Consider the following 27,715-nt stretch of genomic DNA (forward strand, 5'->3'; position numbering starts at 1 on the left):
TTCCTATGTGACCTGATCTAGGTGAACCTGTTTCTGCAAGGAGGTTGGACTAGATGATCTCTAAAGGTCCCTTCCAATCCTACCATTCTATGATTCTATGAAACTTCTCAGAACTCTATGACCAAGAGTCCGGTGAGTGCTGTCAAGACGCACAGCAGAAGTAAATCACAGAAGAAGCCTTGCTTTTACTTACTCTTTCTACTTCCCTCTGCATACGTCTTGAGTGTACATGGGTGTGAAAGCAGTGATATTCATGGGTAACATGAGGCTTCCAGTCCACTTTATTTTTATTGATTCTTTGGGTGAAAAGAAGGTCCTGTGTCATTCTGAGTTACAAGGCTACAATTGACAAATCTGTTAATCACACCTAGCATCTTTTAAGACCTTGAATTAAAAAAACCAAAACATGAATGTATCCTTTATTAAGTATTCTGAGTAAGTTGTTCTTTCACTATATCTAGAGTCTTTGAGACTGCAGAAATTGCATAGTGAGCTGTTCTACTGAGTTATTAAATAGAATATTTTCTCATACTTTAACTGAATTTCCTATATTATTTTTAGATATATTAATTAAAAATTTAATCTTTTTGTGTTTTAAATACAGGTGCTGTTCTTATGTAGGTCGGAGGGGAAATGGTCCTCAGGCTATATCTATTGGCAAGAACTGTGATAAATTTGGTATAGTTGTCCATGAGTTAGGTCATGTGATAGGTTTTTGGCACGAACATACACGACCGGACCGTGATGACCATGTCACCATCATTAGAGAAAACATCCAACCTGGTGAGATATTGTAATAGACATTTGGGGGTGGGGGGGGAAGGTTTGATTTTGGTGTTTCGTCATCTCAACTCTCTTAAAACTGAACACCCAATAGCAGAAATGAGCATTTATGCCTGCTGTTCCTTGTAGCTAGACTGAATTGAAACTTAGTCACAGATGAAATACTGCAATTTAAATACAGTCCTACCTAAGTTCTTGTCAAGTAGCAAGCCATTAAAAAGTCTTGTCTAGTAGTGATTTCAAAAATTTTGAAGGAAATTTTGAAGGTCATAAAGCCCTTTAAAAGTCATGTTTCTGTGCTTAAGAAAGGGCTTTTCTTTTGTAATCTTTATTGAATTATAAGTCAGTGGCTTTTTAACAGCACAAGAGATTTAGACCTGGAAGGTAAGCTGAGGACTTTGAATCTGGGACAAAGATGGGTACTATTCCCACAATTTCAACATTATCCATTCCCTGCACATCTTACAAATTTACCCACTGGCCTTGCCATTGTTGAGACAAAGCATCTGAGGAACATGAGAACTTTAATCTGTGACTGTCATCTCTTTGTCAGTCAGTCTAGCTCTTGTGCTCAGCTTCTTGTGTGGTGTGGGCAACATGGGTAGGAACTAGGCATGTTTCATTTGCAATGTTCATAAGTGTTCATGGCCTTTGTGAAACACTGATTTCAACTTATGAGAAGTCTCTGCTCAAGAAAGGGTGAAGCCGGAAATTGTCCAATGATAGCTTGAGGTATTTTGTCTGCTCCTATAGAAAATGTTCTAAACCAAAATAGATTTGAGATGTAATAAATCTTTGCCATCTCAGCTAAGACTTGGAAGTTAACTGGCAGCTGATACACACTCCCACAAGTCTGTGAAGTCCTAAAAGGACACATATACCCAAGCCTTCCTTTCATTCTCTTCGTGTCACTGAGTTGTGCAGATGCCATAGGTGCTCTGTGATGGGAAAAATCAGATGGAGTGAAATTCTCTTGCTCACCTCTTTCACTTGTCTCTCTGGTTTCTGCCTGAAACCACTTCTTGTGGTGTGACATGAGCTGGAGGATCACTAAGTGTCATCAGGAAGTCATGATCACCTTTTGAGTTTTGTAGTATTATGCAAAGTATGTTGGTTAATAATGTTAATGGCACTGCAGGCTATTTGCAAGACATCAGTGGGAATTTGAATTGGGTTATTGAGTGCTTTTCATCTCTTAATGCACTGATTAGGACAAAGAACTTCTGGTCTGAAATTATGAACTAAGTATAATTCTTTTATTCCTCTTTTGCTTTCATTAAGTTGCAACAGCTGGTTCTTGATAATGTGAATTTGTAGTGTTTGTATTAGATGGGGGTTCAGAGAGTAGCCTTTACTGAAGCAAAGGCTCCTTAGTATCCAATCCAATGAGTCTACAGTGAGGAGGATTTTCTTGTTAAAAAAAAGATTTCTTTTTGGAATTAAGGACCAAGCCAGCAAATTTATGGATTCTACATGAAGCACAGCATAATGTGTGGGGCCTTTATGTGAGTTAAGTGAATGAAAACGGTCATTCTAAATGCCAAATATAGGAATTTCCTGTGTGTTTCAGAAGATACCTTTGCCTTCTTGATTAATAAAATCACACAGTTACTCCCAAACAACTAAGATTTATGAATGTCAGTGAGTGATTAGATTAGGTTTTTTTTTTTTATTCGTTTTCTTCTTCTGTTTGCTTTTTATCTTCATAAAAGAAGATATTTTAGAAACTCTAATTATCAAACATCCGTAGGTCAGGAGTACAACTTCTTGAAGATGGAGCCTGGAGAGGTGAACTCCCTTGGGGAACCATATGACTTTGACAGCATTATGCACTATGCCAGGAACACCTTCTCAAGGTTGGAGTCTCAGGTTATACCTTTTGACTTTTAATTCTATTTCTGTCTGTGAATGCTAAGAACTATGTTTTTTAAAGTATTCTGATATTAAAATACCACTTGCAATATAGTATTCTTAAGACAATCAAAATATAGCTTATTTATATTAAGTCAGAATAATTTAATTATATTTTTAAACACATTTTGTTTCTGTTCAGTTTCAAAGCAGCCTTTTGATCTTGCTTCAGTTCTTTAGATTTTAGCACAGGATAATTTGGAAACATGTATTACTTTCTTTTTGTCGCCACAAAAAAATTGAATTTAGAAGAACCAAATGAGTGAAATGGTTAGGAGTTCTATATGTAATCTGATCTATTCTCTTACAATCTCCTTTGATATATAATACCCGTGTAATTGCAGGTAGAGCACATTATGGTATTAGGATATCTACCACGCAAGGCACAGCCTTTGTTAAAGACTGCAGTCAACCATTTGTAACAGAGGCTACAGCCTCTTCTTTATTGTTTGTACAAATTGTTACTGTTACCAGAACCATGCAATAAAGAGTTCTGTTCTGTTTGCTCTAGCCTGTTGCAGGCTGATCTGTTCCCATAGTAACTCATGTGAGATTTGCTCTGAAACTGCATGACTGTGGGGAGCTATACAACAGCTATTCCCATAGGGTAGCCTTACTCTGGAGAATAAGTGAAGACGGGGTCTTTCAACTCATCTCCTGTTAAATTTCATAACAAGTCACTGTTCAACTAATTACTCCCTAAAACCACCAGAATAATGTAAATGAAAAGAAACATTGAAAAACCCTCAACAAAAAAATGCTAGTTTGAGAGGTTATGCGCTTAGCTGCTTTTTTTTTTTTTTCTTGGCCTTAAAATTCATGCTTATTAAGGCAAAAATACTAGACAATCTTAGACTCTGAAATAAACTGGAGACCACTAGAAACCTCACCAGCCTCTGCAAATTTCTTAAGCTTGTTCTCCTCAGCAGAAATGATATTATTAGGAAAAAAAAATCCTACCAAAGAATGTCTTTGACATACACATAATTCATCCCTGGAAGACCGTGGGAATGAACGATGTGAGGTAGATATGAGCCTATTATTGCTTAATCCAGTTACAGATACCATTACCTTAAGGATGAGATTATAAAAAAACTATCTAAAATAGAGTAATTTAACAAGCTAAAACCCCTGGTGTCCTAAGGCAACAACAACGTCAAGATAATTTGATTTGTGGGCCCTAATTTCATCACTTTGCAAGCTGGCAAAAACTGATAGTGCCATGAGTAGGCATGCCCTGCCCCAAGGTAGAAGAGGTTGTTGCTTCATACTGCTTAAGAACAACCAGTAAACCCTTGAGGTAATTTATTGATTTGCACTGATTTATCTTGAATGTATGAGTTGTGGTCAGTGTGGCATATTGCCATCTGTTGACAGACTTTACTCACCTGGATAAGTAGTGGAAATGACAAAACACCATAAAGTTCTAGTCACACACAGTGATATTCATGCGGTATTAAAACTGCTACAGGTTGTTCTCTCATTAAAGTGCTAAGGCAATTAATAAAGGATTGTTTTCATATCTTTCAAAATATGAATAGCATCAGTTTCAGATTGTATTAAAAATTAGAGGAAAATTAAATTATAATTTCTTTATACAAACACTTTTGTCAAAGAATAATGTGCCTAATTTCTAGAAGCTGAATAATTCTATCAGTAGTTTATTTCACTGTTTAGATTAGGATAACATCCTGAGATTAATATTTTTTTTCCCCAAATTTCTAGTGATGCCACAAGAAATCTGATTGAGTAAAGACAGCAGTATGTACCTGCAATATTCAAAATGGTTCATTTATTATAATTAAAAAACCAATCTATATACATAGTGTTTCTAACTACAAAGATTCTTACTTTTAATTCTTTTTTGACCTATTGTAGAACAATGAAGATACTATATGAGAGTACAAAAAAAAAGTTAAAGAACAAGAGAACACAAAAACATATTAGTCTGTTAACTTCTACTTTGTGGGACTTGAGAGGTTTTCAGATTTTGTAACATGATAATAGAACTTAGTTTTACTTAGAATTTTAAAATTTATTTGAGACCACCAAAACATTTTGGGTGATGTTTAAAATTCAGGAAATTTTGAATAAAACTACCCATTTGGGACAAGCATGCTTCTCCACTACCTCTAGTCATTTAGGGTACATGTTCTTAAAATCACATATGGTAATTTGATATATTTTGTTGTAAAGCAAACAGAGGCTGTCAAGCAAGCATTTCTGTTTCAAAAGCAGTAACAACTGAGTAGGGTTAGCTCTGTTATAACACTTGACTGAAGAATGATTGGCAAGCGTGCCTGACTTTACCTGCTCTTACACGTGTAAGTCAGACTTCCCTTAAAAACTTTGTTAGAAATAGGAACTTTGTGACTAAGAATTATATTACTTGTTTAATTTACATATTGTAATTTAATTTTATAGTTCTTTTTTTTTTTGTTTTAGCAAGAACTTAACAGTTCTTTTTTCCTATGTAGTCTTAGTAAGAGATTTACCTCCTGTCTAATAGAAATATAAAAGCTGATGTTAATTGATATACTGAAGCAAGATTCTTTTATTTTTGATAACCTTGCATGAAGTTTGATAATTTGAGGAGTTTTTATGACATGTTTTCTGTATTTAAAGTTCTGCGTTTTACCCTCTTATATATGCAAAACATACATTTTAGGTTTACAAAATAACGTTATACAATCATAAATCAGTTTTATGACAGAAACCTGATAGGGGTTTTTGGGGTCTATTTTTATTTTTTTTTTTTTTAGGGGCATGTTTCTGGATACCATTCTCCCTTCCCGTGATGATAATGGTATACGACCTGCCATTGGCCAGCGTACTCGTCTAAGTAAAGGAGATATTGCACAGGCAAGAAAGCTGTATAGATGTCCAGGTATTGCATCACAAACAAACAGAAACCATATACTAGCAACCGTTTGACTTGTTCTTCAAGAGGAATGATACATTTTTTGTCAGTTGCTCAGTAGTCTGTTTCTATGTTGGGCACTGACATAGGCAGTTCAAGAACTGAATCATTAAAAAAATCATATAGATAAGGTCTCTGGAATGCAAAGCACTTGACAGATAAAATGTACTTAGTTCCATGACATTTCAGTCTTTGTTTTCCTTAGCTTTTCAATGACTAGGAGGGGGGGAAAAAAAGGTTTAGTGTAATTTCTAGCTTGAATATTGGAGTACACTTTTATTTGAATTCAAGTAGAGTGCAGAAAGAGGAAGTGAAATTATTGCAATCAGCTCTGAACACATTACATTTTTTGAAAATTTTACAAGTAACACATCAGGCAACTAAGTAATAAACTTTTATGGATGAACTGGTTAGCTCTTATTGCAAAATTTGTATAGTTCTAACATGCATTCGGTTTTTTAAATAACCTCTGCCTAAATCTAACATTTTAAAATTTCAATACAAATTAAAGTTTTATCTCATAATAGGGTAGAGTTGCTGTCTATCTCAGAGATATCAGTGGCAAGTCTGGAGTAACCCAGAGTCAGCCCTGTGGTTCTCATTGTTTTCCAGTGCTGGTTCTTCTCTAAGTTCTAGCAGAGTGGTGGAAATCTCAAAGCAAAAGGTTTTACTTTCCTTATTGTAGTTATGTCTGATACCAGTTTTAACCTTTAGTGTCAATTAAAGGAGTTCAGAAGTGCTGTCTCTCAGACAGAATTTGCCAGTAAGGTCCTTGTGGAAGACTAAATATGCCAGCTCAGTGCCATGTAGGTTTTACAGCTCCCTTTTTCATCATGGGAAATAATGAATTCTCAGTAACTGTTTTAAGTCAGATATATGGCTACTTTTTACCACCTGATGAATACAGAAGGACTAAAATGAGGGATCAGAACTAAAGTGATGGAGCTACTTCAAATTTCTATCAGCAGCAGTTGGATCTACTGAAGATCTGGGGCATGTGATATATATTTACTATACACTGTACAGCTGAAATGTGCTTTTCCTTTGTGCTGTAAGTATGCTGAATCATAATTTATATATTGACAACATGCTTCTTGGCCTACCAGAAGAGAAATCGTTTTAAGATATTTCCTTTAACAACTGGTCATTTTGGAATATTTTTTTTTTCTCTTTTCTTTTGGTACAGAAAGTACTTGAATAATGGCATTCTTCTTGACAACATTATTTCTAATAAGAGTATATAGAGAGCAACAATTTTGTAAACACAGAGAATACGTATCTATTTTTATAAGAGACAAATTTTGAAGACAAACATAGTCTATAGAATTAAACCCACTGTGAAAGTAGTTAACACCTTATAATCACATTGACTTAAGAAATAATGAAAAAATTACAGCCTAGGCAATTTAGTATGTATATAATACTTGACTGTTCACTTTCAGTCAACTGAGAGTGATGGAATGTGCATTTTGAGCTAACGTTCAAACAGTTGTTCAGAGAAAATGTCGTTTTCGTATAATTCATGGAAATATATAATGAGTTATTTCCTTCAATGTCTTGAAAGTCCTGTTGAATGTTAGTTTCACAGTATTGTAAATCCATGGTTGTCCAGCAGTTATGTGCACTTTAGACGTAAGCTGTCTTTTGCAGTACTGGTGAACACATGTCAGAAGGATTATAAAATATGAATGATGGTTGCAGAACCATGCTCCTTTTCTGGTGCTTAACTTTAGCAAACTTGGGGTAAAAGTTGATGTCCTAGCCTTACTTAGATAAGCCAGTCCATTAAAAAAAAAAAAAAAAAAGAGTTTTAAAAGAAAGAAAAAGGCAGAAAGTTTTGCTACAAATTTTAAATACATACTATTTAACATGCCATTTTTTTTCAGTTAGTATTTTTAATAGGGGCTGAATAACTGAATAACACAACAGAAACATCCAATAAAGAAAGCAACTCTCACCTGAAAGTTGTATGGTCCTTGTGATCTAATACATTTCCCAGCAAGTAGTGAGACTCAAAATTCAGACATCAAGGTTTTGGTTTTATAGAAGAATCATATGATCTTCATACTATATAGTGATAAAATCACTGACAATGTGTTTTTTCTGGAGATGTACTGTATTTCCTAGTTCAGATAAAAGATGTTAATAATTATATTTGCTTATGATAAAATAGCAGTGAATATTTCAAACATCTGCATTGTTTCATATGTTCATTTGTTTTGTCTTAAATTTAATACAATGAAAATACAGAAAACAGTAACTTAAGTAAATCAGTACTTTCCAGAGAAGCATACTTGTTTTATAAAGGATTTTGTGGTATTGTGCATGTTTTATTTGGAGTTCTAGTTATTTCTGCAAGCAGTTTTTGGAGCAAGAAGCTGGCTGCATTTTCTGGGGCCTATGAACATGAAATGCTGCTCGGGTCTACTGGAGAATAAAGCTGACCCTCGCAGAAGTGAAGCAGCTAAGCTTTCTGGACTGTTTAGGTAGTCAGGATATTCAGGGTCAATATTCAGGAGAGGGACTTAGTGACCAAGAAACAGTTTTGAGCTTTTGCTGAAGCCAAGAAATGAGATTTAATGACCTGTGTTTCATCAGCTGAGTAAGTATCAGGACCCAACAACCTCGCAACAATTTTGGTTTGTTTGTAACTTTTTCTTAGGCTTTTTGTCAAAGGAAATAATAATTGCAGATAAAGATCTGTTACATTTTAATACAGAATTACATCATTACATGATAGAATAATAAGGGGAAAGCGAGCAACTAAGCTGAGGATCCTTCCTCTGCAAATCTTGTTTTGAACTTTGAATCTTGGCTTTTGAGAACAGATCTTGAACCTCAAGGCTGGATCTATTACAACAGTTTTCAGACTGTCTAATGGAGTGATAGAATAAGTTTTCATCTGGTGTAGCTACTAAAATTTCAACACAGACCTACCTTTATAATTTTATATAGAAACTGTAGTTGATTTAAAATCTGTAATTTTTATAGAAGCAAGAGAATAAGAAAGGGAAATAACAGAGAAGGATACTCTTAGGCATAGAGGACAAGTAATAAGTGGGTAGAATAGGACTAAATAACAAATGAGCCTTTAAGGAGTCTCAAATTGGCAGAAGGCTGTTCAGAGTAAGAGAATGGGGATAGAAGAAGTTGAGCAAATTTACATTTTGCCAGGGTCTGTGACAGTACGTATGGAAGAGAGCAGATGAAGAATACCTAGCCTGGTTCTTTTTTTGTACAATTCTCACTGTTCCTCAGGCTTGACTTGCTTCCATCTCTGTTAGATTAGATAAGAGTGCTCACCTACAAAAGTCAGCCTTTATTCACAACATAAGGAGGATTAAGGTTTTTAGATTTAGACTGTGTCCCTGTAACTATGAAGTCAATAGTAGGATACCAAGTTGTAGTAAACTGACTTAAGGTTTGGGTTTATCAAGCACATTATCAGCACTAGCTATTTTTAGGGCTCTGTGTCAGGTTTATATGCCATATATGTATAGTTGTAGATACTTGTGTCTAAGTAAAAAGTATTGAAGATATTAATTCTCTTTGGAAAAGGGTAAGCTTAAATTAGCTATATATGACAGTATGTATTTGCTAATGCTATGAAAAAAGCAATGAGAGTTGATTCCCTAAGTATCCTGGAGGATCTGGGCTTCATCATTTTCAGATTTCACTATAATCCTTAATGGGACTTGACTGTGTGCATAGGCCAGCCCAGAGAGGTGTTATACACAGGCTATGTAATTAAACACTGCTGCAGAGTTCACTGGTAAAAATTATTTTGTATAAGCTTATAATCTACCTACACCCACTGCTGATCTTTACAAGGACAAGAAAAAATAGTTTACTTTCCACAGAAAGACATACCAGAAGTTTAACCTCCTCAAGCTCTAAAGCAGGTGGGAGATTGTTGTTTTGGTTGTGGGGGGTGTGTGGAGGAGAGCTAAAGTGTCATTTCTGCAAGTATCTTAAACTAATAAAATTGATACAAGACATGGCATTTGAGGGGGGGGGAACATAAGACAAAACATTGACATTGTTACTAACAATGAAATAACAATGTGTAAGTGCATTATAAAGCAAACGTATAAAATTGAAGTTGTAATTGATTTCTTCTGACATGAAATATATTATGTTTAGTTCTTGGTAAATTTAAGTAAGTGTCTCTTACAACTCATTTTCCTTCTGCTTCACTTTCCCAAAGTGGACTCTGTTCCTGTAGCATTGGTGAAATAGTTATAGCTAGAGCAAACAGAATATGGTTGTATGCCTTGTGAAGGTACACTGTTGCAGTGTAGTCTCAATGAAACCATGCATGAGTGTAAGAACACGAGATGACTCTGAAACCACGATACAGTTCACTAGCATTAGGGGAACACAGTACAGTATTCTGCAATATATTTAAGTTTACACTATGTCATCACTATGTTAAAAATAAAATATAGTTAATTGTAGGCATAGCCTTTTCACTGAAAAGGCTTTGTACAGAAATAATTATTTACCACTGAATATCTTTTTTATATGTGTGATTTACTGACACTGCCTGCATTTTTTTAAAGATAAAGCCACATTTTTTAAATGAGAGGAAGAAAAGGGGATTTTCCCCTATTTAATTTCTAAAGGACAAAGTGATGGTGACTTTAGCCATTAAATTTTCGGGGGGCTGCACCAGTCTTTTTTTTCTTTATCAGAAGAAACATTTCAATGTCAGAGAACATATTTGATGCCTTGAGTGTAGTTTATGCCTGATATTACAGCGTTGTTGTCAGATTACACCTTAGATGCATTTTAACAAGACAGCTTTTACAACTGTGTTGTCTATTTTTGTCATAAAGGATCTTATCTCCTTTTATTTAAAGATTTTTCAGATAATTTAGAATTCATTGAGCTTTTGATGGTACAGTAGTTCACCTGCTGGCAGTGGTAGTGCTGTAATTTGAAAGCAGATTACACTGTCAGTCATGGGATAATAGTCTCAAATTCACATCTCTTGTACCACACCTGCAAAATTGGTGGGTGAAACAACTTCATGAAAGTAAAAAAGATGACTGAGTGATGTGTGACATCCTACTGGAATCAATTTTAGTGATGGAGAATGGCAGGAGCTTCCAACGCTATATTTTAGAGTGAAGAGGAATTATTAACCAGTCCACCAGCAGCTAGTAGCATGATTGACAGGTGAGATATGGGGACTGAAAGCTTCAATAATAAAGAATTTGAAAAACCTTTGATATTTTAGGACTTTACATTTGCTTTGCTTTATTGCTCATATCTTTACAAATTACCTTTGCAAGACAGTTTATTGAATACAGGAGTTAGTTTTCTGTATAAAAATGGATGAGTGAGTTTAGATCAGATCAATCTGTCATGTGGGCAAAGTACTAAATTAAATGAAACCACCGATGAAATTCCAAGATGATGTCAATCATGCTGTGCCAGCTATTGTTTTACTTTTGTTTTACTTCTTAAAGGGTGGATGTGGATAACTTTTTTTCACCAAAGTAAAATGGTATGTATAATTTTGCAGTTGATTGACAGCAGTGACATTTTTAACACTGCTATAGTTTTGGTTATGTCAGCAAACAGCACAGAGAATGAATGTCAGACCGGCTTAAAATCATTGTTTTGAATAAATCATAAAATAACTAGTCTATTTTCCATTCTGTATCTGCAATGAGTTAAATGTATTATGAGTAGATATTGGAAAGAAAAATTTTTCCTCTGTTAAGTGCATTCAATTTAAAATTTTTACTGTATTTTGTTTCTTTCAGCCTGTGGAGAAACGCTACAGGAATCTACAGGCAACTTTTCTTCTCCAGGATTTCCAAATGGTTACCCTTCCTACACACACTGTATATGGAGAATCTCTGTAACCCCAGGGGAGAAGGTATTTTAACATTCCCTCACCTAAACAGAGTTAACTATTTTTAAAATGAAAAAATATTGCATTTATTTAGCTTTTCATTTAAGTTTAAAGCTTGCATAATAATTGAAAACAATGGTATGTCATAAATATAAAATGGGAACATGAACTATGTTCTATTGACTTGAGATTTGTCTGTGTCATTAGAGCCACATCATCTATTTAGTGTCTGTCCATGTGAAATGAAGGCATGATTTCAGTCTGCTATACGTTTGCATCGTGAAATCTCTTCAAAACTGACTCATAGTTCAGTTAGTGGTTTGGTGTAAAGGTGGGAGAGGTAGTTCAGGCTCCTGTATGGTCTCTTCTCCAGCATGGGCTTGGGTGAGCTGACTGGGTTCTGTGGGGTTGATAGCTGGGCTCTGCCAAAGGCAGCTTAGTACGCTGAATGAGAAACAGTAATAACATGAGGTAAAGAAAGTGTGATTGTAGGTGTTTCCTGGTATTGGTCCTAGTGCATATAGTTTTACTTTCTGGTCTTCAATTTTAGTGGAAAAGGTGAAGAAAAAAATTTGGCTTGGTAAGAGTAGTCTGGGGAGAGAAGTGTACCATTCCAGTGAAAGCAAAACCTGCTCTTCTTGCATACACTTTCAAAATGTGCTAGCTGAATCTTGCTTTAAATTATTGGCTCAAGTATTAGACTGCCTCAAAATAAATAAGGATAGAGGGAGCAATGGGAAATTCCACCTGAGACAAAATATACAGGAAAAATAAAAGGATGTAGGTCTCTTTACAAGAAGCAGCGACTGATACTAAGCAGTCAAATACAGCCTAAAGTCTGAAATATAGAGCCTAGCACCAGCCTCAGTATTGAAGAATCCAAGAGGAAAACCCAGCATCTGCACTCAGATATTTTAGGGTTCTTTTGTTTTGGTCTTCCTCTACATAATGGACGTAGTTTTCTCCTGATAGGATTACTTTATTCCATGTTTCTTTCAGGTTAGGGTCCTGTTCTACACCAAGAATGTATGTTCTTGACATGCTAATAGATCCTGAGGAGCTGTAAGACCATTTTCCACTGTGAAAGATGAAAGCAAAGTCATTTGGAAATCATTCACCCTTCTCTGGGCAAGACCCAGAGACCGGAGGAAAAATAAACATACTCTGTGCTAGAAGGGTGTGGGTGGCCCTGCAGGTTGGCAGGGAAAAACAAATGAAAACAGATGAATCTGAGGAGGTTTGTGTAAAAGATGCAAATACATCTAGATAGGTAATTTTACTTCTCCACTGTTAGTGTTGCTTCTTAGACACTGCTCTGATAACAGCAAAAAATGGCTTAGGTTTCTTTTCTACTCCTTGCCTAAAAAATTAAAAATTTTCGTGTTCGTCTACAATCAGTATTGACTTTTTATAGCAATATTAGTGCATGAATTAGTAAATAATCATGGTATTCCTAGCATACTCTAACCTTGTGTAAAGCTATCTATGGGTGTTAGTGTGATTGTAATGTGTTTGTAATATCATTATACCTTGAGATTGGAACCACCCTTTGAGCTGGATTATACTATACAGAGACTTAATGGGGGAAAACCTCATCTCAAAGTCAGCAGTGTAAAAAGGCTGTTTCCCTTTCCAGCTTACCCCCAATCAAAACAGTGAAAAAGACTAAATAAAAATTTGTGAATGAAATTTGACATGATAAGTCATGTCTGTAGGGCACTGTTCTGACCTGCAGCTCTCAGTCTTTATATAATTCAACAGGAATGAAGTAAATGGTATTTGTGATAATGTCAAAAAGTCTGTTTTTGTCAGTGCTGTTCCCGCAGGGTATTATCTGTCTTGAGATAAAGGACCCTATTTGCAGCAAATGCTTTTGTCCATAGCAGAGAGCAGAAATGAGATCTAAATCTTGACTAAGGTATACATAATAGTACATTGGACATACATTATACTTCATCTCCAATTTTCCCAGTAAGTGATGATAACATATTCATGAGGAAAATAAAAATATATTTGTATTTTTGTTCCTTTGCTGCTTTGACCCTGATAGAGCTCAGAAATGTTGTATGAAGGTTACAGTATGTATAAGTACATCACATCATGTTCTGAAACATCAGTGAGCACTTTAGTCACCTAAAAATAAACTGAAAAAGCATCAGTCCAGATTGTCTAAATCTTGTCTCTTATTTATTGAGATATAACATTGTGCTGTTTGGGCATAGTTTAGATGACTTCTATCCATGCTGCTTTCTGCAAGTACAGATGTTTCCAGTCATTGATGGCAGGAAATTCAATGAAGGATGGGATGGCAGTGGTGTGCACAAGCAGCAGAGTTCCTTTTATTGATAAACATAATAAATTGCCAATCCATCCTAAAATGTGTGCATCCCTATTACTAAAACAAGGCAATTCATTCACCTTTTACTTTGTCTCATGATTTAAGACTGCACAGTAAACAATTGTACACAGTATGTCCATACACAGAAAAATCTCTGGGGGAGGATGGTGTTAGTAATACTATGTGCCCTCTGCCAGGGCAAATCCTACCTTTTGAGGTGTAGAAATTTTGTTGGCATAGGGAGTTGCAGCTATGCCAGTATTTTTTTTTTAATCCACCTTTTTGAGTAGTTTGCGTTACTTGCCAATTTTCTTTAATGTTTTAGATGAAAAAAGGACAGATAAATGCCACTTTCAGAAAACCTAGTACTACCTGATGTTTGCTATATATTTTGTGCTTTCTTGTCCCAGGCAGTAGCAATATGATATATTTTCTCCAAGCTGCAATAGCATAGTTGAATCTGCTGCGTAATCAATAATTCCTTAATTATGCTGAAAAATACCCATTGATTGTTTTGTGCTATGAAGACTTCTAGCCATCCTGTCCCCTTGAACAAGCTCTGCCTTGTCTGTAGCTCTATTTAATACTTTGCAGATTGCAAATTGGAATCTTAAATATTTATACTTGTTTGGTATCTGACCAGAAGTCACACTGTGACAGATCAGGGGTTCTGCCCGTGTACAGCTAATGAATTCTGGTCAATGTTAAGGCATTGCTGTGTCATCAAATAACTTGGTATGTCAGAGTGAGAAAAGATTGTGAAGGTTATTTCATAGAGTTTTAAAGGCAGGGACCATTGAGGAGACTCATTAAATTTTAATGGTTTCCATGTAGATATCAGCACTTTGAGACAACAACATGATGACACCTGAGTGAAACCATCTTTTTTCCCAACTCTATCCTGGCAAGTAAGATTTGGAAAAAGACAGATTTCCAAACAGGAAACAGAGAAATCTGATGTTTTAGCTGTGTCACGAGAAGTGAAGAAATTTTGGTGAGAGACCTCCAAGTTCTACACAGCTGAGCCAGTGGAAGAAGTACAGGATGTAGCTTCCATAACTCGCTTTCAACAGAGTCAGCTGGGTTAGCTTAGGCATCTGTGGAAGGTAACCTGATGTTAAACCAGCTGTCTGCATCTCATCTGGGCAGACAAAGTCTGCATCCAGGAAATAAGATAAGGAAGTTGAAAGAAGAGGTGCTGCATTTAGACTAAAAAAAATGTGAGAGCATGCGAATGGACACAACCACAGTTACTTAGTGAATGCCAACTGAGAGGATCAACTAATGCTTTAGTGCATGCCATTTTTAGGTAAACACTGTGGATAGTATGGAGACTGAGTAGTATGGCACTAAAGAATTTCTGACAGTTTTCTCAGTAACACTGGAAGGAAAAAAAATCTTCTTATTTTGTAAAATCAATCAATCAGTCAATCTGTCCCCACAAAGACTCTGGTGAAAAACTGGCAAAGCAAAAAAGGTAGATGAAGGTCCATAGCTGGACTGAAGATAGAAGTTGTTAAATAGAAAACCAGATTGTAGTGCTTATTTTGCTGATAGTCCAAAGTGTGTGCTGTGCTTACTTGGATCATTCCATTTGGCCACCTACTGTTGAAATTTGTTCTATTTTAACCCAACTAGCTACATCTGTCTTAAAGCCTAGCTTGCAGAATTTGCAGAGATAGTGGAGATCTAGGATAAAATCTTGGATGTCTCAAAGCTGGAAGTTCAAATCATTGGAGTTCAACAGTGTACTATGTGGATGATTTGCTTACCTGCTCTCACAAAAAGAAATCCAAAAGACACAATCAACCTTCCCTCCTCTCCCTTCTCACTGTTCTAGTTTTAAAAGCACTGATTTAATGGTTTTTTTGGATATATAAAATATCTTCCTTGTTCTAATCCAAGCAATTATTAATTGCTAAAGCATTTCATTATTTTTTAATTTTGTGCTTATGAACATATCTCCTGTCTACATAATACAAGTTATTAATTGAAACTTTTTTTTCAGTTTGGACTTTTTTTACTTTGTTTTTAAAAGTTTGGATAAAGGATATCTGTATTTTAAAAATAGTTCAAGATATTGGAATGTCCCTTACTGCAAACCTTTCAGTATAAGGAACAAATTTTCCTTAAATATAATAATTTCTACTGTAATTTCTATTGCAACAAAGAGGTGGGATTGCACAGCAATTGTACCCCATTTCAAATCAGCCCATTTTCATCTCTGAGCTTGGGAAGGAAGCCTACAATATATTTTGATGACTATTCATTGTTATAGGTCTTTATGACTCAGAGTGTCAATGACATCCTGGACATAATATTAACTAAACATATTTCCAAAGCCTCAAACTAACATTGAAGTAGACATCCTTTGCATACAGATTTGAGACTAAATTATTGCCTCCCTTTGTGGCCCTAAAATGAAAGAAAGAATGGGCCAAAAGAGAGAGGACAGGCTATATTTATTGTGTCTGCTGTACTAAAAGCATTCTAAAACTACTGCAGGATGTTCCTGTGGAAAACATGATGCTAGAGGCAGCCTGCTGTTTAAGCAACTGTTTTACAGTTGTGTGGATATGGTAGCAGCTTGTGGATATAAATGTTTGGCCATACTCAGCCATCAGAACAGGTATTCATTTATTCAGTGCTGTCCTGATGATCCTTGGCATGCTTCATGTCCCATACCTTAATCCCACAAGGCTATGGCTGCCAGGATATGCCTCACTGTACAGGTCTTCTGGCTCTTGAGGCTGATGTGTAGCTTTACAGAGGTTTTTTGTTTCCCATGGCATTATTTTAGTAAAGGTGAAAGCTCAATAGAATCATCTGTGAGCTTGATCCTCCACCCAAACAATCATTAATGTCAGCACTAGGGGACAGAGGAAGATACAGCTTTTAAATTTCCTGTTCTCGATTGGAAGAAGAGATTTTTGAGCATGTAGTATCTGGTATAGGTGTACTTATTTTTTGTGGAAAGTAAGTGAAAGCAAAACCCTACTAGTCTAACGTTAGGACATGTAGTGTTTCCTACAAAAGATTGTCTCCATTTTGCATTGTTTGGAGAAGAGTTGTCATGACTTTCTACCACCTACACACCAAAACCATTGAGCTTTGTTGTCTTTAAATTAGCTTCCTCCAATACCTAATAGTTTTTATCTTCTTAAAATTAAACAATCTGAAAAATTTCTGCCTTTCTGGTACTATGTTGTGATTGGAGAGACATGTGGTGCCTTCAGTGGAGATGGAAGTAAAACATCCCTGGGCACTTTGTTCCAGTTATAGCAGATTTACTCCTTGCAGCTAGACTTAGGGTAAATTCCTCTCCTTTCAGCTGACACAGCTGCTTCATAGGCTGCCATGGAGATATCTTTTTGAAGTGTGAAGTATTTGTTACTGCACGGTAATTCATGTTTGCTTTGTAATAGCAACTTTTGATTGTGAGTTACTAGTATCAAAGCTAAAAATAAAGCCCCTTCCATGTTCATATAGAATTATAGAATGGTAGGGGTTGGAAGGGGCCTTTAGAGATCCTCTAGTCTAACCCTCCTGCAGAAGCAGGTCCACCTAGATGAGATCACACAGGAACATGTCCAGGTGAGTTTTGAAGGCCTCCAAGGAAGGAGACTCCACAACCTTCCTGGGCAACCTGTTCCAGTGCTCCTCACCCTCACAGTGAAAGTAAATAAAGAAGATTTTTAGTTAGATTGAAGTAATTATTCATTATTTATTAATCTACACTGAGGAACTGATTTGGAAAAAGAGGAGTTATTTTTCCAATAAAACTAAAGCCAATGAAAGAGTAGAAATTTGAAATTATTTTACAATGCAAAATATGAATGAATTTTAATCTTCTTGTTTGAGTTTATCTGTGAAATTGCTGAACATGATATTAATACTGTCCCAGTCATTCAGGGTCCAAACTGTAGCTATTGTGTCATCCAGTGATCCAAGATGAATCATATTCCTGTGTTAAAAGTGTGAGTTTATGGCAGCTCTCTATAAGCAATTAAATGTCTGTCACCTGTTTTGAATCTACTCAGATATGTAAGATAAAAAAAACCCTAAACTTCTAATGTTCCCAAGCAACTTTTACTTACTCAAAGAAATAATTTAGGAGAGGTTAATTGTCTAAGTAGCTGAACTCCTATACACTCTGACTTCAGTTATTGCAGAATGTTGTGATTGTTTTCTTGTATTAATGGCAAACGATTTAATTAGCTGTTCTTCTCCAATTGCAGATTGTTTTAAACTTCACCACCATGGACCTTTACAAGAGCAGTCTTTGTTGGTATGACTATATTGAAGTAAGAGATGGCTACTGGAGAAAATCACCTCTGCTTGGTATGCAACTGTTAAGTGCTACACTCTCCATAGTTATCATACTCATTGAGTCCGGTGGACTTGCTTGCTGTAGAACCCATAACAAAACTCTTGCTTTTTAGACATGGGGAACATATCTAAGCTGAAGGATGAGGAAAAAAAAATCCCATCCAAATGGCCTCAAATAAGTTGTTTATTTGAATTTAAGCCTCAAGGTTTCCTTTCATTGCATTATCTGTTATTCAGCTGCATGTATGGAAGGATAAAAACTACAAAATGTGCAACTTTTTACTATGCTTGTGGGTATTGAAATATGAAGTTGCCATAATTTTCTTCATAGAAATGGAGAAACAGTATTACACACAAAGCTGTAGAGCCTGTGATGGGAAATCCATAGAGCATGTGATGAGCACATGCACTGCGGTTGAGAGCACCCATTGTAAGCTTAAGAGATCTGTTCCTGTACTGTTAAAATTATGAATAGAACATTGCTTCTGTTTCTTCTTTGCATGCCCTTCCCTGCTCTAGGAGAGAAAATACATGCAAAGCAATAATGAATCAAGTCTTAGAGTTTAAACTAATATGCAGAAAGCTGCAGCCATCCTTTTCTTAATTCAGAAGATTGTTGGAGAGATTTCACACCTCATAATGCTGCTGCCCAATCTAGAAGCTCTATTTGACATCCTGTGATATTCTCTAATTGAATCTGGGATTTCAGACCATGGGAAACGTGAACATCACCAACTTCTTTGCTGTTGCTTTTAGAATGGAGACTATAACTATTTGTTAGCATCCTAACAGCCAGAATTTAATAGCAGCAAATAAAGAAAGGAAGCAGATACCAGAGGACTGCTTTTTAACAGTAGTGACTATTTTCTTGGCCTTAGAAAGAAAAGAAAGAAGCAGCAATTAGGACCAGGCAGTAATTACCCTTTTCTTTTATTCTCTTCTCTATCACCTAGACAAACAGAAATTTTACCTATTTAGGCTAAATTTAAGAGGACAGTGTAGTCTAGGGTCATTTGGATGTTAGTTTTTAAATCTCTTTGGTCCTTAAACACAATAAGCAATATTACTGTGACCGAGATTATATTCCTCTCAGGATTAGTACTCACTTTCCCTCTCCAAAATGCCTGGGTTTGTATGTATGGAAACAATCTATAACAATATTTTTTTTTTTCTACTTAATTCCCTTGAGGTTTTATACTTACTTGTGAGCCTGATTGCAATGAAAAGAAGTACTGAAAGCTTTGTAATAAAATCTTTAAGTATTAGATCCCAATCTGCAGAAAACCATGTGCTTGGTTGGTTCTGCTACTCCTGTTTATAATGTTTAACACTTGTATAAATGTTTACGGCATTTGGCTTCAGAGGTGGCAGAAAATGCAGTTACTGTTTACATGTTTTCAGGAAGGTTTTGTGGTGACAAACTGCCAGAAGTCCTTGCATCCTCTGACAGCAGGATGTGGATCGAGTTCCGCAGCAGCAGCAACTGGGTTGGGAAAGGTTTTGCAGCAATTTATGAAGGTAAGCCTCTTATAGCTTTAAAAATGACTTGATTATGGAGGAAAAACCATTAACCAGATACCTTAGGATATTGGGGAAAAAAAAAAAAAAAGACAGAAAAAACCTGATATGAAATCGTATTTCATAGAAAATAGAGACAGAAAGCCTCTATTTTTTTAGAAAAAGAGACAGAAAGTGTTAACTTGCTAAACAGGACATTTTGAAACTCTTCTTTTGATCAGATTTCAGATAACATCTTTTCCATGGACACCACTGAAAATATTCATAAGCATATTTTAGCAGTCATTTAATTAGCTAAACGTACGTGTTCTTGAGCTTAGTGTGTGGAAAGGTTTCTTTGAGTGCTTTCTGTTTATTCTTCAGAAAAATCTGGCTTAAGTTTTCCATATGCTCTGGGATTGCTTAATAGACACACTCCCACACACTGTGTATATTAGCAAGTCAACATTCACCTGTTTAAAATAGAGCCTGTTTTCTTAAATATTGCGTATCTATGGTAGTAAACTGTATTATTTAGTTGATAATCACAAATTTTCACATGTTTATCAATATATACCCTGAAAAGTGTGTTTATTTTTTATGAAAATATTTTTATTGACATTAGCAGTTTCGTCAAATTCAGTGTAAGTTTGAAGTAATAAAGTATAGATTGAAATACATAGAACATTATAAAATATGATACTTTTGTTTCATATATCTCTTTCTAACAGTAAATATTAATAAGTATTTTTATTAAAGAGATTTCAAAGATAATAAGATAAAATTAATTATTTTGACCTTTTAAATATGTTTTGTAAAATGTATAGATTCAGATTATTATCCAAGGTCATTCTGAATGTTATAAACGTGTTTAGAACTGTTAGAAATGCTGAACCATATTTGCTAACTGAAATACATACAGTGATTTAAATGGATTGTGTTTTGAATAATTGGTCCTTGTTAGACTTCTAAGGCTTCTCCAGAATAATCTTAATATTAGTTTTATGAAGGAGAGCATAAAATGTAAGTTTGGGCATGAGAAGCAGAAAATGTCGTTGTTGAGAGTAAATGTTGTATGCTTTTATCAGCAATCTGTGGAGGTGAAATCCACAAAAATGAAGGCCAGATCCAATCTCCCAATTATCCTGATGACTACAGACCAATGAAGGAATGTGTGTGGAAAATAACAGTTTCAGAAGACTACAATGTAGGACTCACCTTTCAAGCATTTGAGGTAAAGCCTTTTAACTGATATCAGAAAAGCATATAGTAGATAAGTGACAGTGACATTTAAAGAAATCCTTATTAAACGTGAATTAATTTAAGAATTCTTTATGAAAAATAAACATGTGAATGTGAATAGATTTAAGAATTCTCAATGGAAAATAAGCTCCAGAATTCAATTCTACTCTCCATGAAGCCTTCATTTCTACAGACATTTTCAAGAAAATTTCAGCTTTTCTATGTTTTCTAAGCTACTTGAATTAGTTAAAAGTACTGTCAGTAGCTGCGGTTTAGGACATACATAATCCAGCTCAGTGAGTGAAGGATATTCTGTTAAATAATGAGAGGTTTCTATCTTTTCCAAATCTTATTGTTAAAAAGAAATGGCTATCTGGAGAGACTCCACTGTGGTTTTTGACTCCTATTTTGACAAGGATAAATAAAAAAATAAGTCTACTTAGATTCCTTTTACAAACCTATATTTAGAGAGGGAAGAAGAAAGCCATGATGAGTCATACTTGTGTGTCTTTAGTGTTTAGTGTATAACATTGCTAAACAGCAATAAACTATTGTACAACAGAAAAACAGTATTTCAAATGTCTTTTTTATGCATACATAATGCAGTAGCTTGAAGTTTGTAGATAAATTTAGAAACATACTTTGAGTTCACTTGTTTTGGTGAATATGCTTCAGTAGTAACGACATGATAAACACTTTTTAAAGATCTAAACCTTTTAGGCTTTATGGTGCACACAGATATAAATACAGGAGTAGTAAATACAGTTGGAAATTCCAGCTTGCAATTTTAGTCTTACAAACTCCAGGAGTTATGGTACATTTTTGCTATGACTGATAAAAGTTCTGAGTGTGAGATAACAAGAGTTTGGGACTTTATCATTAATCTGAATATAAAGAATAGAAATTTTAATAATTTCACAGATTCTACTTAATTTTCCATTTTTCATAACCAGATTTAGTTTTGGGTCTAGCGTAGACAAGATCAGCTCTCCCTGCCCAAAGTTTTCCAAATGCTATTCAGACTCTGCATGACCTTGACATAGTTTGTCAGTCTCTCTTTTTAAGCACTGTTGAAAATTAATAATGTTTTCAGTAACTTTATGTAATTTACTGAATAGATATGGAACTTTTCTAGTCTGGCATTGGTGCTCAGTATTTTGTGGTGCAATCCCAAATAACTATGGCTCTGCCTGAGACGTGCCACAGTATTTGATCTCCATGCAAGTGCTCAGTGTTGGTCTACATGCATGGTACGTTATATCTTAAACTGACCTCAGGTCAGTGTCACCTCTGGGAGAATCAAACTTCCTTATCTTTCAGGATGTTTTTCTAATCACCAAAAGGTGGACTATTTGCAAGTGTGAAGATAGCATGTTCACACCTCACCATATAGAAAATAATTAGAAGCAAAGGACCAGCAAATGAGAGCACAATTTAGTAGGCTAGTGGTTAAGGCTGACTGGAAGAAATGTCCAGTGTTTCCCTCATAGTTTTAGTATTATGGCACTCTCTAGAGATGAAACTGGACTGACACCTCTTATGAAGAAAGAGGAAACAGAGCAGAAGTATAGTTGAATCGGAATCTCAAGTTAGTGTTTCTGATAATGGTGTTTTGAAAGAAAAAAAAACAACAGAACACCCTAGTTCCAACAGTAGGGACTTGAAAGGTACATACTTTTCCAGGGAGAGTCTGAGCTGTGAATCCAGAGTAGCATGATGCCCTTAAGCACCAAAAGAGTTGCCCCAGAAAGGCACAAGACTTCTGTTATATCTGTCTTTGCAATGTTTCCTACTGGCTGGTCCATAGGGCTCCCTGCTGAGAGTAAGAGTTGCTTTGGAAACTGCTCTGAAATGCCTTGCCTAGACATTCACCACTGGGTCTGATTTCCATTTCAAGTCCAAGTGCATGAACGTAGGTGTTCTGGTTTTTGGTACTGAGTCCCTCTCTGGACTGAATCCTTGGTGCACTGCCCAGTAAAACAAAAAGTTGTTTAAAAATCACAGTTCTTCATGCCAGCTGAGATCAAAAAAAGTAAATGTCAGGCCAAAAAGTTATTGCATCGTGCTTGTGAGAAAATTACTTCTCTGTCCTTTGAAAGGTACAGTTAAGTAAGAGGAATTCTCATTATCCATATGTAATGCTAGAAAAAAACCCTGTATAAATAACCTTCACTCTGAAATGAAATCACTAGGGAAGCTGAGAACTTCAAACTGTATCAATGAGTCATCTTGTTTCGCCTGCTGTGGGCAACGCATTTTCCACAGAGTGTGGGATTACCCTTTCTTATTTAGCTGCCTGATGGGCAGCTACAATTCCTAGTATCTAGATGACAGCAGAGATGTTGAGACTGGTAACTATATTTTTGGTTTATTGTTATAGTCACCTTTATTATATTGTTCTTTGAAAAATTTCAGTTCTTGTATTTTTAATTTGTTTTAAAGAATTTTTGTTGGCATGCAGTCTCCCCAGCTAAAGCAAACCACAGGGTTTGTAGACCTGAACCATATTAATCTTCCTCATTTTAGTGGCCACGTTAATCTTCATACAGGGAGCGTTCACTTAAATTATTTTTACACAAGTCGGGAAATAGAATTTATCTGATCTTCTGATTCCACTAGGCATATGTCCCACCTCATACAACCTGAGTCATGTGTATTTACCTGTATTGGAATTTGACTCTACCAACAATTAAGTTAGCATTGATAAAAAGTAATTGGAAGATTTCTCCTGAAATATAGTTGCTCCCAGATTTGCTCTTCAAATCCTCCACTCTCACTTTTTTTTTTTAATATGTTTTTCCTGTTGAGAGAGTGCTTAAAAAAAAGGTAGTCTAACATTTTAAACCAAATGTATATTAGTGTAAAATCATTGGGATTTTTTTAGAACTTAAACACTATACAAGAATTTTTTTTTCTTTTGAGAATGGATGTTGATAACATCTCTGACTTTCCATTTCACCACAAGATTTCTTAGTGTTTTTGTGTGCTTCTGTCCCTGTCTTAGGAATATTTCTGGCATTTTCTCAACGTAGTTCTCTAATACCATTCAAATTCTGTGCTTCCTCCAAGGCTTTCAGGAGCTCATTGAATCTTTCAGTCTCGTATAAGCAATGCATTTTTCTGTAAAACCTATTTATTGATGATTTATGCTTTATGATTTTTTACATTCACATGTAATATCAATCTTGTGAAATTTTAATGCTCCAGTAAATAAAGTTTATAGAGTCAGTCCAATTGCAACTAAACTCACTGGGAGTTCTTTCATTAACTTGAGATTTCCTACCCTTACAGTAGAAAGAATAAGACTGCTGCAAGTCTAGCAGAGCTTTGTATGGCAGTGTTCCCAGATAACAGTACCATGACATCTTAAAACCAGAGGGACAGATAAGTGAATCACTGTTTATACTAATTCTTTCTTATTGGTAACCAAGTGCCTTAACACTAGTAATAATTTCTCAAAATCACAACACTTAACTGATAGTTTATATGTAAACATAATAGTGTAATCTCTTACTGTAGTAATATTGATAATGATAATGGAATCATTTGCAGTAGTAGTACACTAAAAATAAAAGAATATGATAAAATGGCCACCTTTTGGATTATTTTATTGAAAATCAGTAACACTTTGTACATTGGTTGATTTTTATACCCTTAGGAAGTTTACCAACTTTCTGCTATAGAAAATTTATGTCTAGCTGTTGTCTTCTACCAAAAAATAGAGTGATTCTCAGTAAAAACCCTACATATTCACCTCAGTGGGAGTTTGGTACATGTAACTCTGAGCTGCACTTGGCCTGTAAAAAATCATGATTTCCATGTTGCCCCATAGAACATAGAAAAAAAATATGTTAATTAAAAGTCTTGAGTAGTGAAATGATCACAGGCACGTGTGTAGAAAATACACAATTCCTTCATTTATATTAGTGCCCTTTAAACCAGGTCATTTCTTTCTGCATCAGAGTGAAGTATGATTTTTACTTAACGCGGCAGGCGTTGTTTCATATTGAAATACAATGTCATGTGTTTAAGCTTTATTGTTTAGGTTAATGAAAATTTGGAATTAGTATTACAGTATCAAAAACCTTCCAGTGCTCAGGTGGACCCATGCCTGAATGCCCTAGTTGTAAACATACAATTGCCATTGAAGTCAGCATTATGTGGTTGTGTCCCATATCTTCAATAGTTTTCTCACTCATTTCCCTAACTGGCCCAAAGAAATTGCTGAGTAAACAGCTAAGAAATTACTGTAAATGTAATGTGGATTGTGCCAGAGAAGTTAGTGGGAGAAAACTACAAATGTAAAGGCTTGAAGAATTGGAAAGTTGGAAAGAAGACAGACGAATTTTGTAAGTGCTGTATTTTGGTGCCATTAAAAGGAAATAAAAGTAAACTGCCACTTCACCCAATTTTCCCTCTTACATAAAAGAAACAAAAATCCTAATGTGCTAAATGAAAGCTTCTTAGTCTGTGGTGGTTACTGACCTTAGCATTGGGCATAATGCACAGTTAGAGCTGAGTACTGGTAGCCACGTGTACTAACAGCTTCTATGCAAGAAAAGTTTTACCAGGAGATAAGATGTGGATTTTTCTGGGTTTGCGTTTGACTTCCTTGTCATTTGGATGTGCTGAATTAAGTTGGAGGCTTCTCCAACCCCTTCTTTCTGATTGTGGTCCTGACCATCATGATTCAGCCACTTAGCTGAATAATAGTTTTCTTAGAGGAATTATTTTTGAATGCTTGGATTTAGTGAATTCCTTTAGAACTAAGATTCTGTATTACTTGAGTAACATGAAGCAATCTTGCAGTAAAATAATGTAGATCAAGAGGTTTTTAATTCTACTGGGAAAGATAATCTCTCAATAAAGACAGGCATCATAAATTATCTAGGCTTTGGATCATATTTAGGCTGCTACTGCTTTCTTCTATGGTGCAATTCTCACTCTTACTCTGGAAATACTAATATATCAAGAGGAGAGGCTTACTACTCAAGTAGAAATGCACACACGTCCACGCATGTACTAGTCTGTGTTTGGATGACATCTGGCAAGATGTTTAAATGACAGTCACAGTTTTTCTGGTTTCAGAGGGTTTCTCCATTAATATGGCAAAGATTCACTCACGGGCCCAGAAAGTCAAAAGAAGACACCTGAAATCAGGTTGTGCAGCAGAAACCAGACATATCAGCTACCTAAAATTAAGATTTTTTTTTTTATCATCTGTTCATATTTTCTATGTATGAACTGATTTTAGAAGTATGTTTGTCTCTAATTCTACAGATGCCTCAACCTCTTAATGCAATGTCATTATTTATGGTTGCCCTACAACGTCAGTGGATTGACAAATGCAAGATTTTTCACTGTATTGAGGATAAAGGAAGGGAAAAAAAAAGGTTCATCACCTGAAATAGCACAGGTTGAAAATGTCTAAAAATCTTGTGCATATTAGTGAAAATTGGGCTGTTTAATATTTCAAAAATAATTAATATTTCTGGTGTATTTAGTTGTTGAACCATCACTCTTGTATACTTCGGTGTACATGAGGTACTTTCTTTGAGCTCAGAACAGGAATTTGACAGAACATTAGGAAGCTTAGAAGTGACTATGTCTTTTCTAGTTACTTTTTTCCAGGTAGACTGTTGTGTTCTGTGTAATATTTTTTTTCTTGTAGAAAACAAGAATAATTGAAAAGAAACCAGTGATGTTTGTCCATCTTCCCTGTGTTTGAATGCTAAACAGAGAACTTTAACCTTTGAAAAATGTCTGTTCTGTTTATTATCTGATTGACATTTGATAATTATGGTCAAGTTCAAATAGGTCACTTTCATTTTTTACAGATTGAAAGACATGATAACTGTGCATATGACTACTTGGAAATTCGAGATGGAATGAATGAGAACAGTCCTTTAATCGGTCACTTTTGTGGCTATGACAAGCCAGAAGACATTAGATCTACCTCTAATACACTGTGGATGAAGTTTGTTTCTGATGGAACTGTTAACAAAGCAGGATTTGCAGCTAATTTTTTTAAAGGTAGATGTTGAAGCATGTTTTGAGAGCTGTGAACTGCTTATCACTTGTTTTTGTACAAGAAAAATTACAACAGGATATTAAAAATGTTTCTCAACCTATTTCTATTAAGATTAGTTCTGTACTCTCTCCAGCATGTTTTTTACCTGGATATACAATTTTGTCAAACAAAGCAGTAGACATATATGAATTTCCTTGTACAATATGTCTAAAGAATGGAGGAACATATTCAATATAACTTTCTACTTTCTAATCTTTAAAAAACATCTTTTTCTAACATTGTGTTATCAAATATAAAGTTACATAATATAATTATGAATTAATCTTTTCTATTAAGGTTACTTTTGTCTAAATAGTGTTGGTTTTCAAATTCCTTTTTTGCACTAGGCTGCTTTATCAATTTATTAGTTTCTATAAGCAGGAAGAAACCCCAGAAAACCATTGAGAAATCACAGTGACCAATGACCTCCAGTCTTCTTCCGTCTTTGAGATGTATATTGTGTGTGTGTGTGATACAACTGCAGCTATACTTGCAACATTTGACATGTGATGGATATGTAATTAAATCTTACCCTGTGCTGTCCATGGTGCAGTGGCATGGCCATGGTGACACCTGAAATATAGATCACGACACTAAGAGAACCTTTTTGCTCTTTCAAAAAGCCACAAGCTGGGGCTTTTCCCACCCTAACTGTTAGTTTTCACTCTGGGCAATTGTAACCTTGAAGGCTGTAGATATGAGTACAAGCTCTGTTTTATTCCTAAGAAATTACTTGTCCCAGTGTAAGGAAACAATATT

The 27,715-nt window shown here is 35.3% G+C and overlaps 1 protein-coding gene across 2 annotated transcripts in view; it reads left to right on the forward strand.

Moving 5' to 3' along the window:
* Positions 1–27,715, forward strand: part of TLL1 (tolloid like 1) — a 125,641-nt gene that overhangs the window by 73,972 nt on the left and 23,954 nt on the right. Inside the window, exons 6-13 of one of the 2 annotated variants that reach the window (XM_061992541.1) lie at positions 605–783; positions 2,534–2,639; positions 5,457–5,581; positions 11,389–11,504; positions 18,057–18,159; positions 19,549–19,665; positions 20,733–20,878; positions 26,724–26,919. In XM_061992541.1, coding sequence (XP_061848525.1) covers positions 605–783; positions 2,534–2,639; positions 5,457–5,581; positions 11,389–11,504; positions 18,057–18,159; positions 19,549–19,665; positions 20,733–20,878; positions 26,724–26,919 — 1,088 coding nt within the window. Of the gene's footprint in view, positions 1–604; positions 784–2,533; positions 2,653–5,456; positions 5,582–11,388; positions 11,505–18,056; positions 18,160–19,548; positions 19,666–20,732; positions 20,879–26,723; positions 26,920–27,715 lie in introns of those variants that run through there. The other variant, XM_061992542.1, reaches the window with a different exon arrangement.

The sequence above is a fragment of the Colius striatus genome, chromosome 3, assembly GCF_028858725.1.
Source record: "Colius striatus isolate bColStr4 chromosome 3, bColStr4.1.hap1, whole genome shotgun sequence".
Classification (NCBI taxonomy): Eukaryota; Metazoa; Chordata; class Aves; order Coliiformes; family Coliidae; genus Colius; species Colius striatus.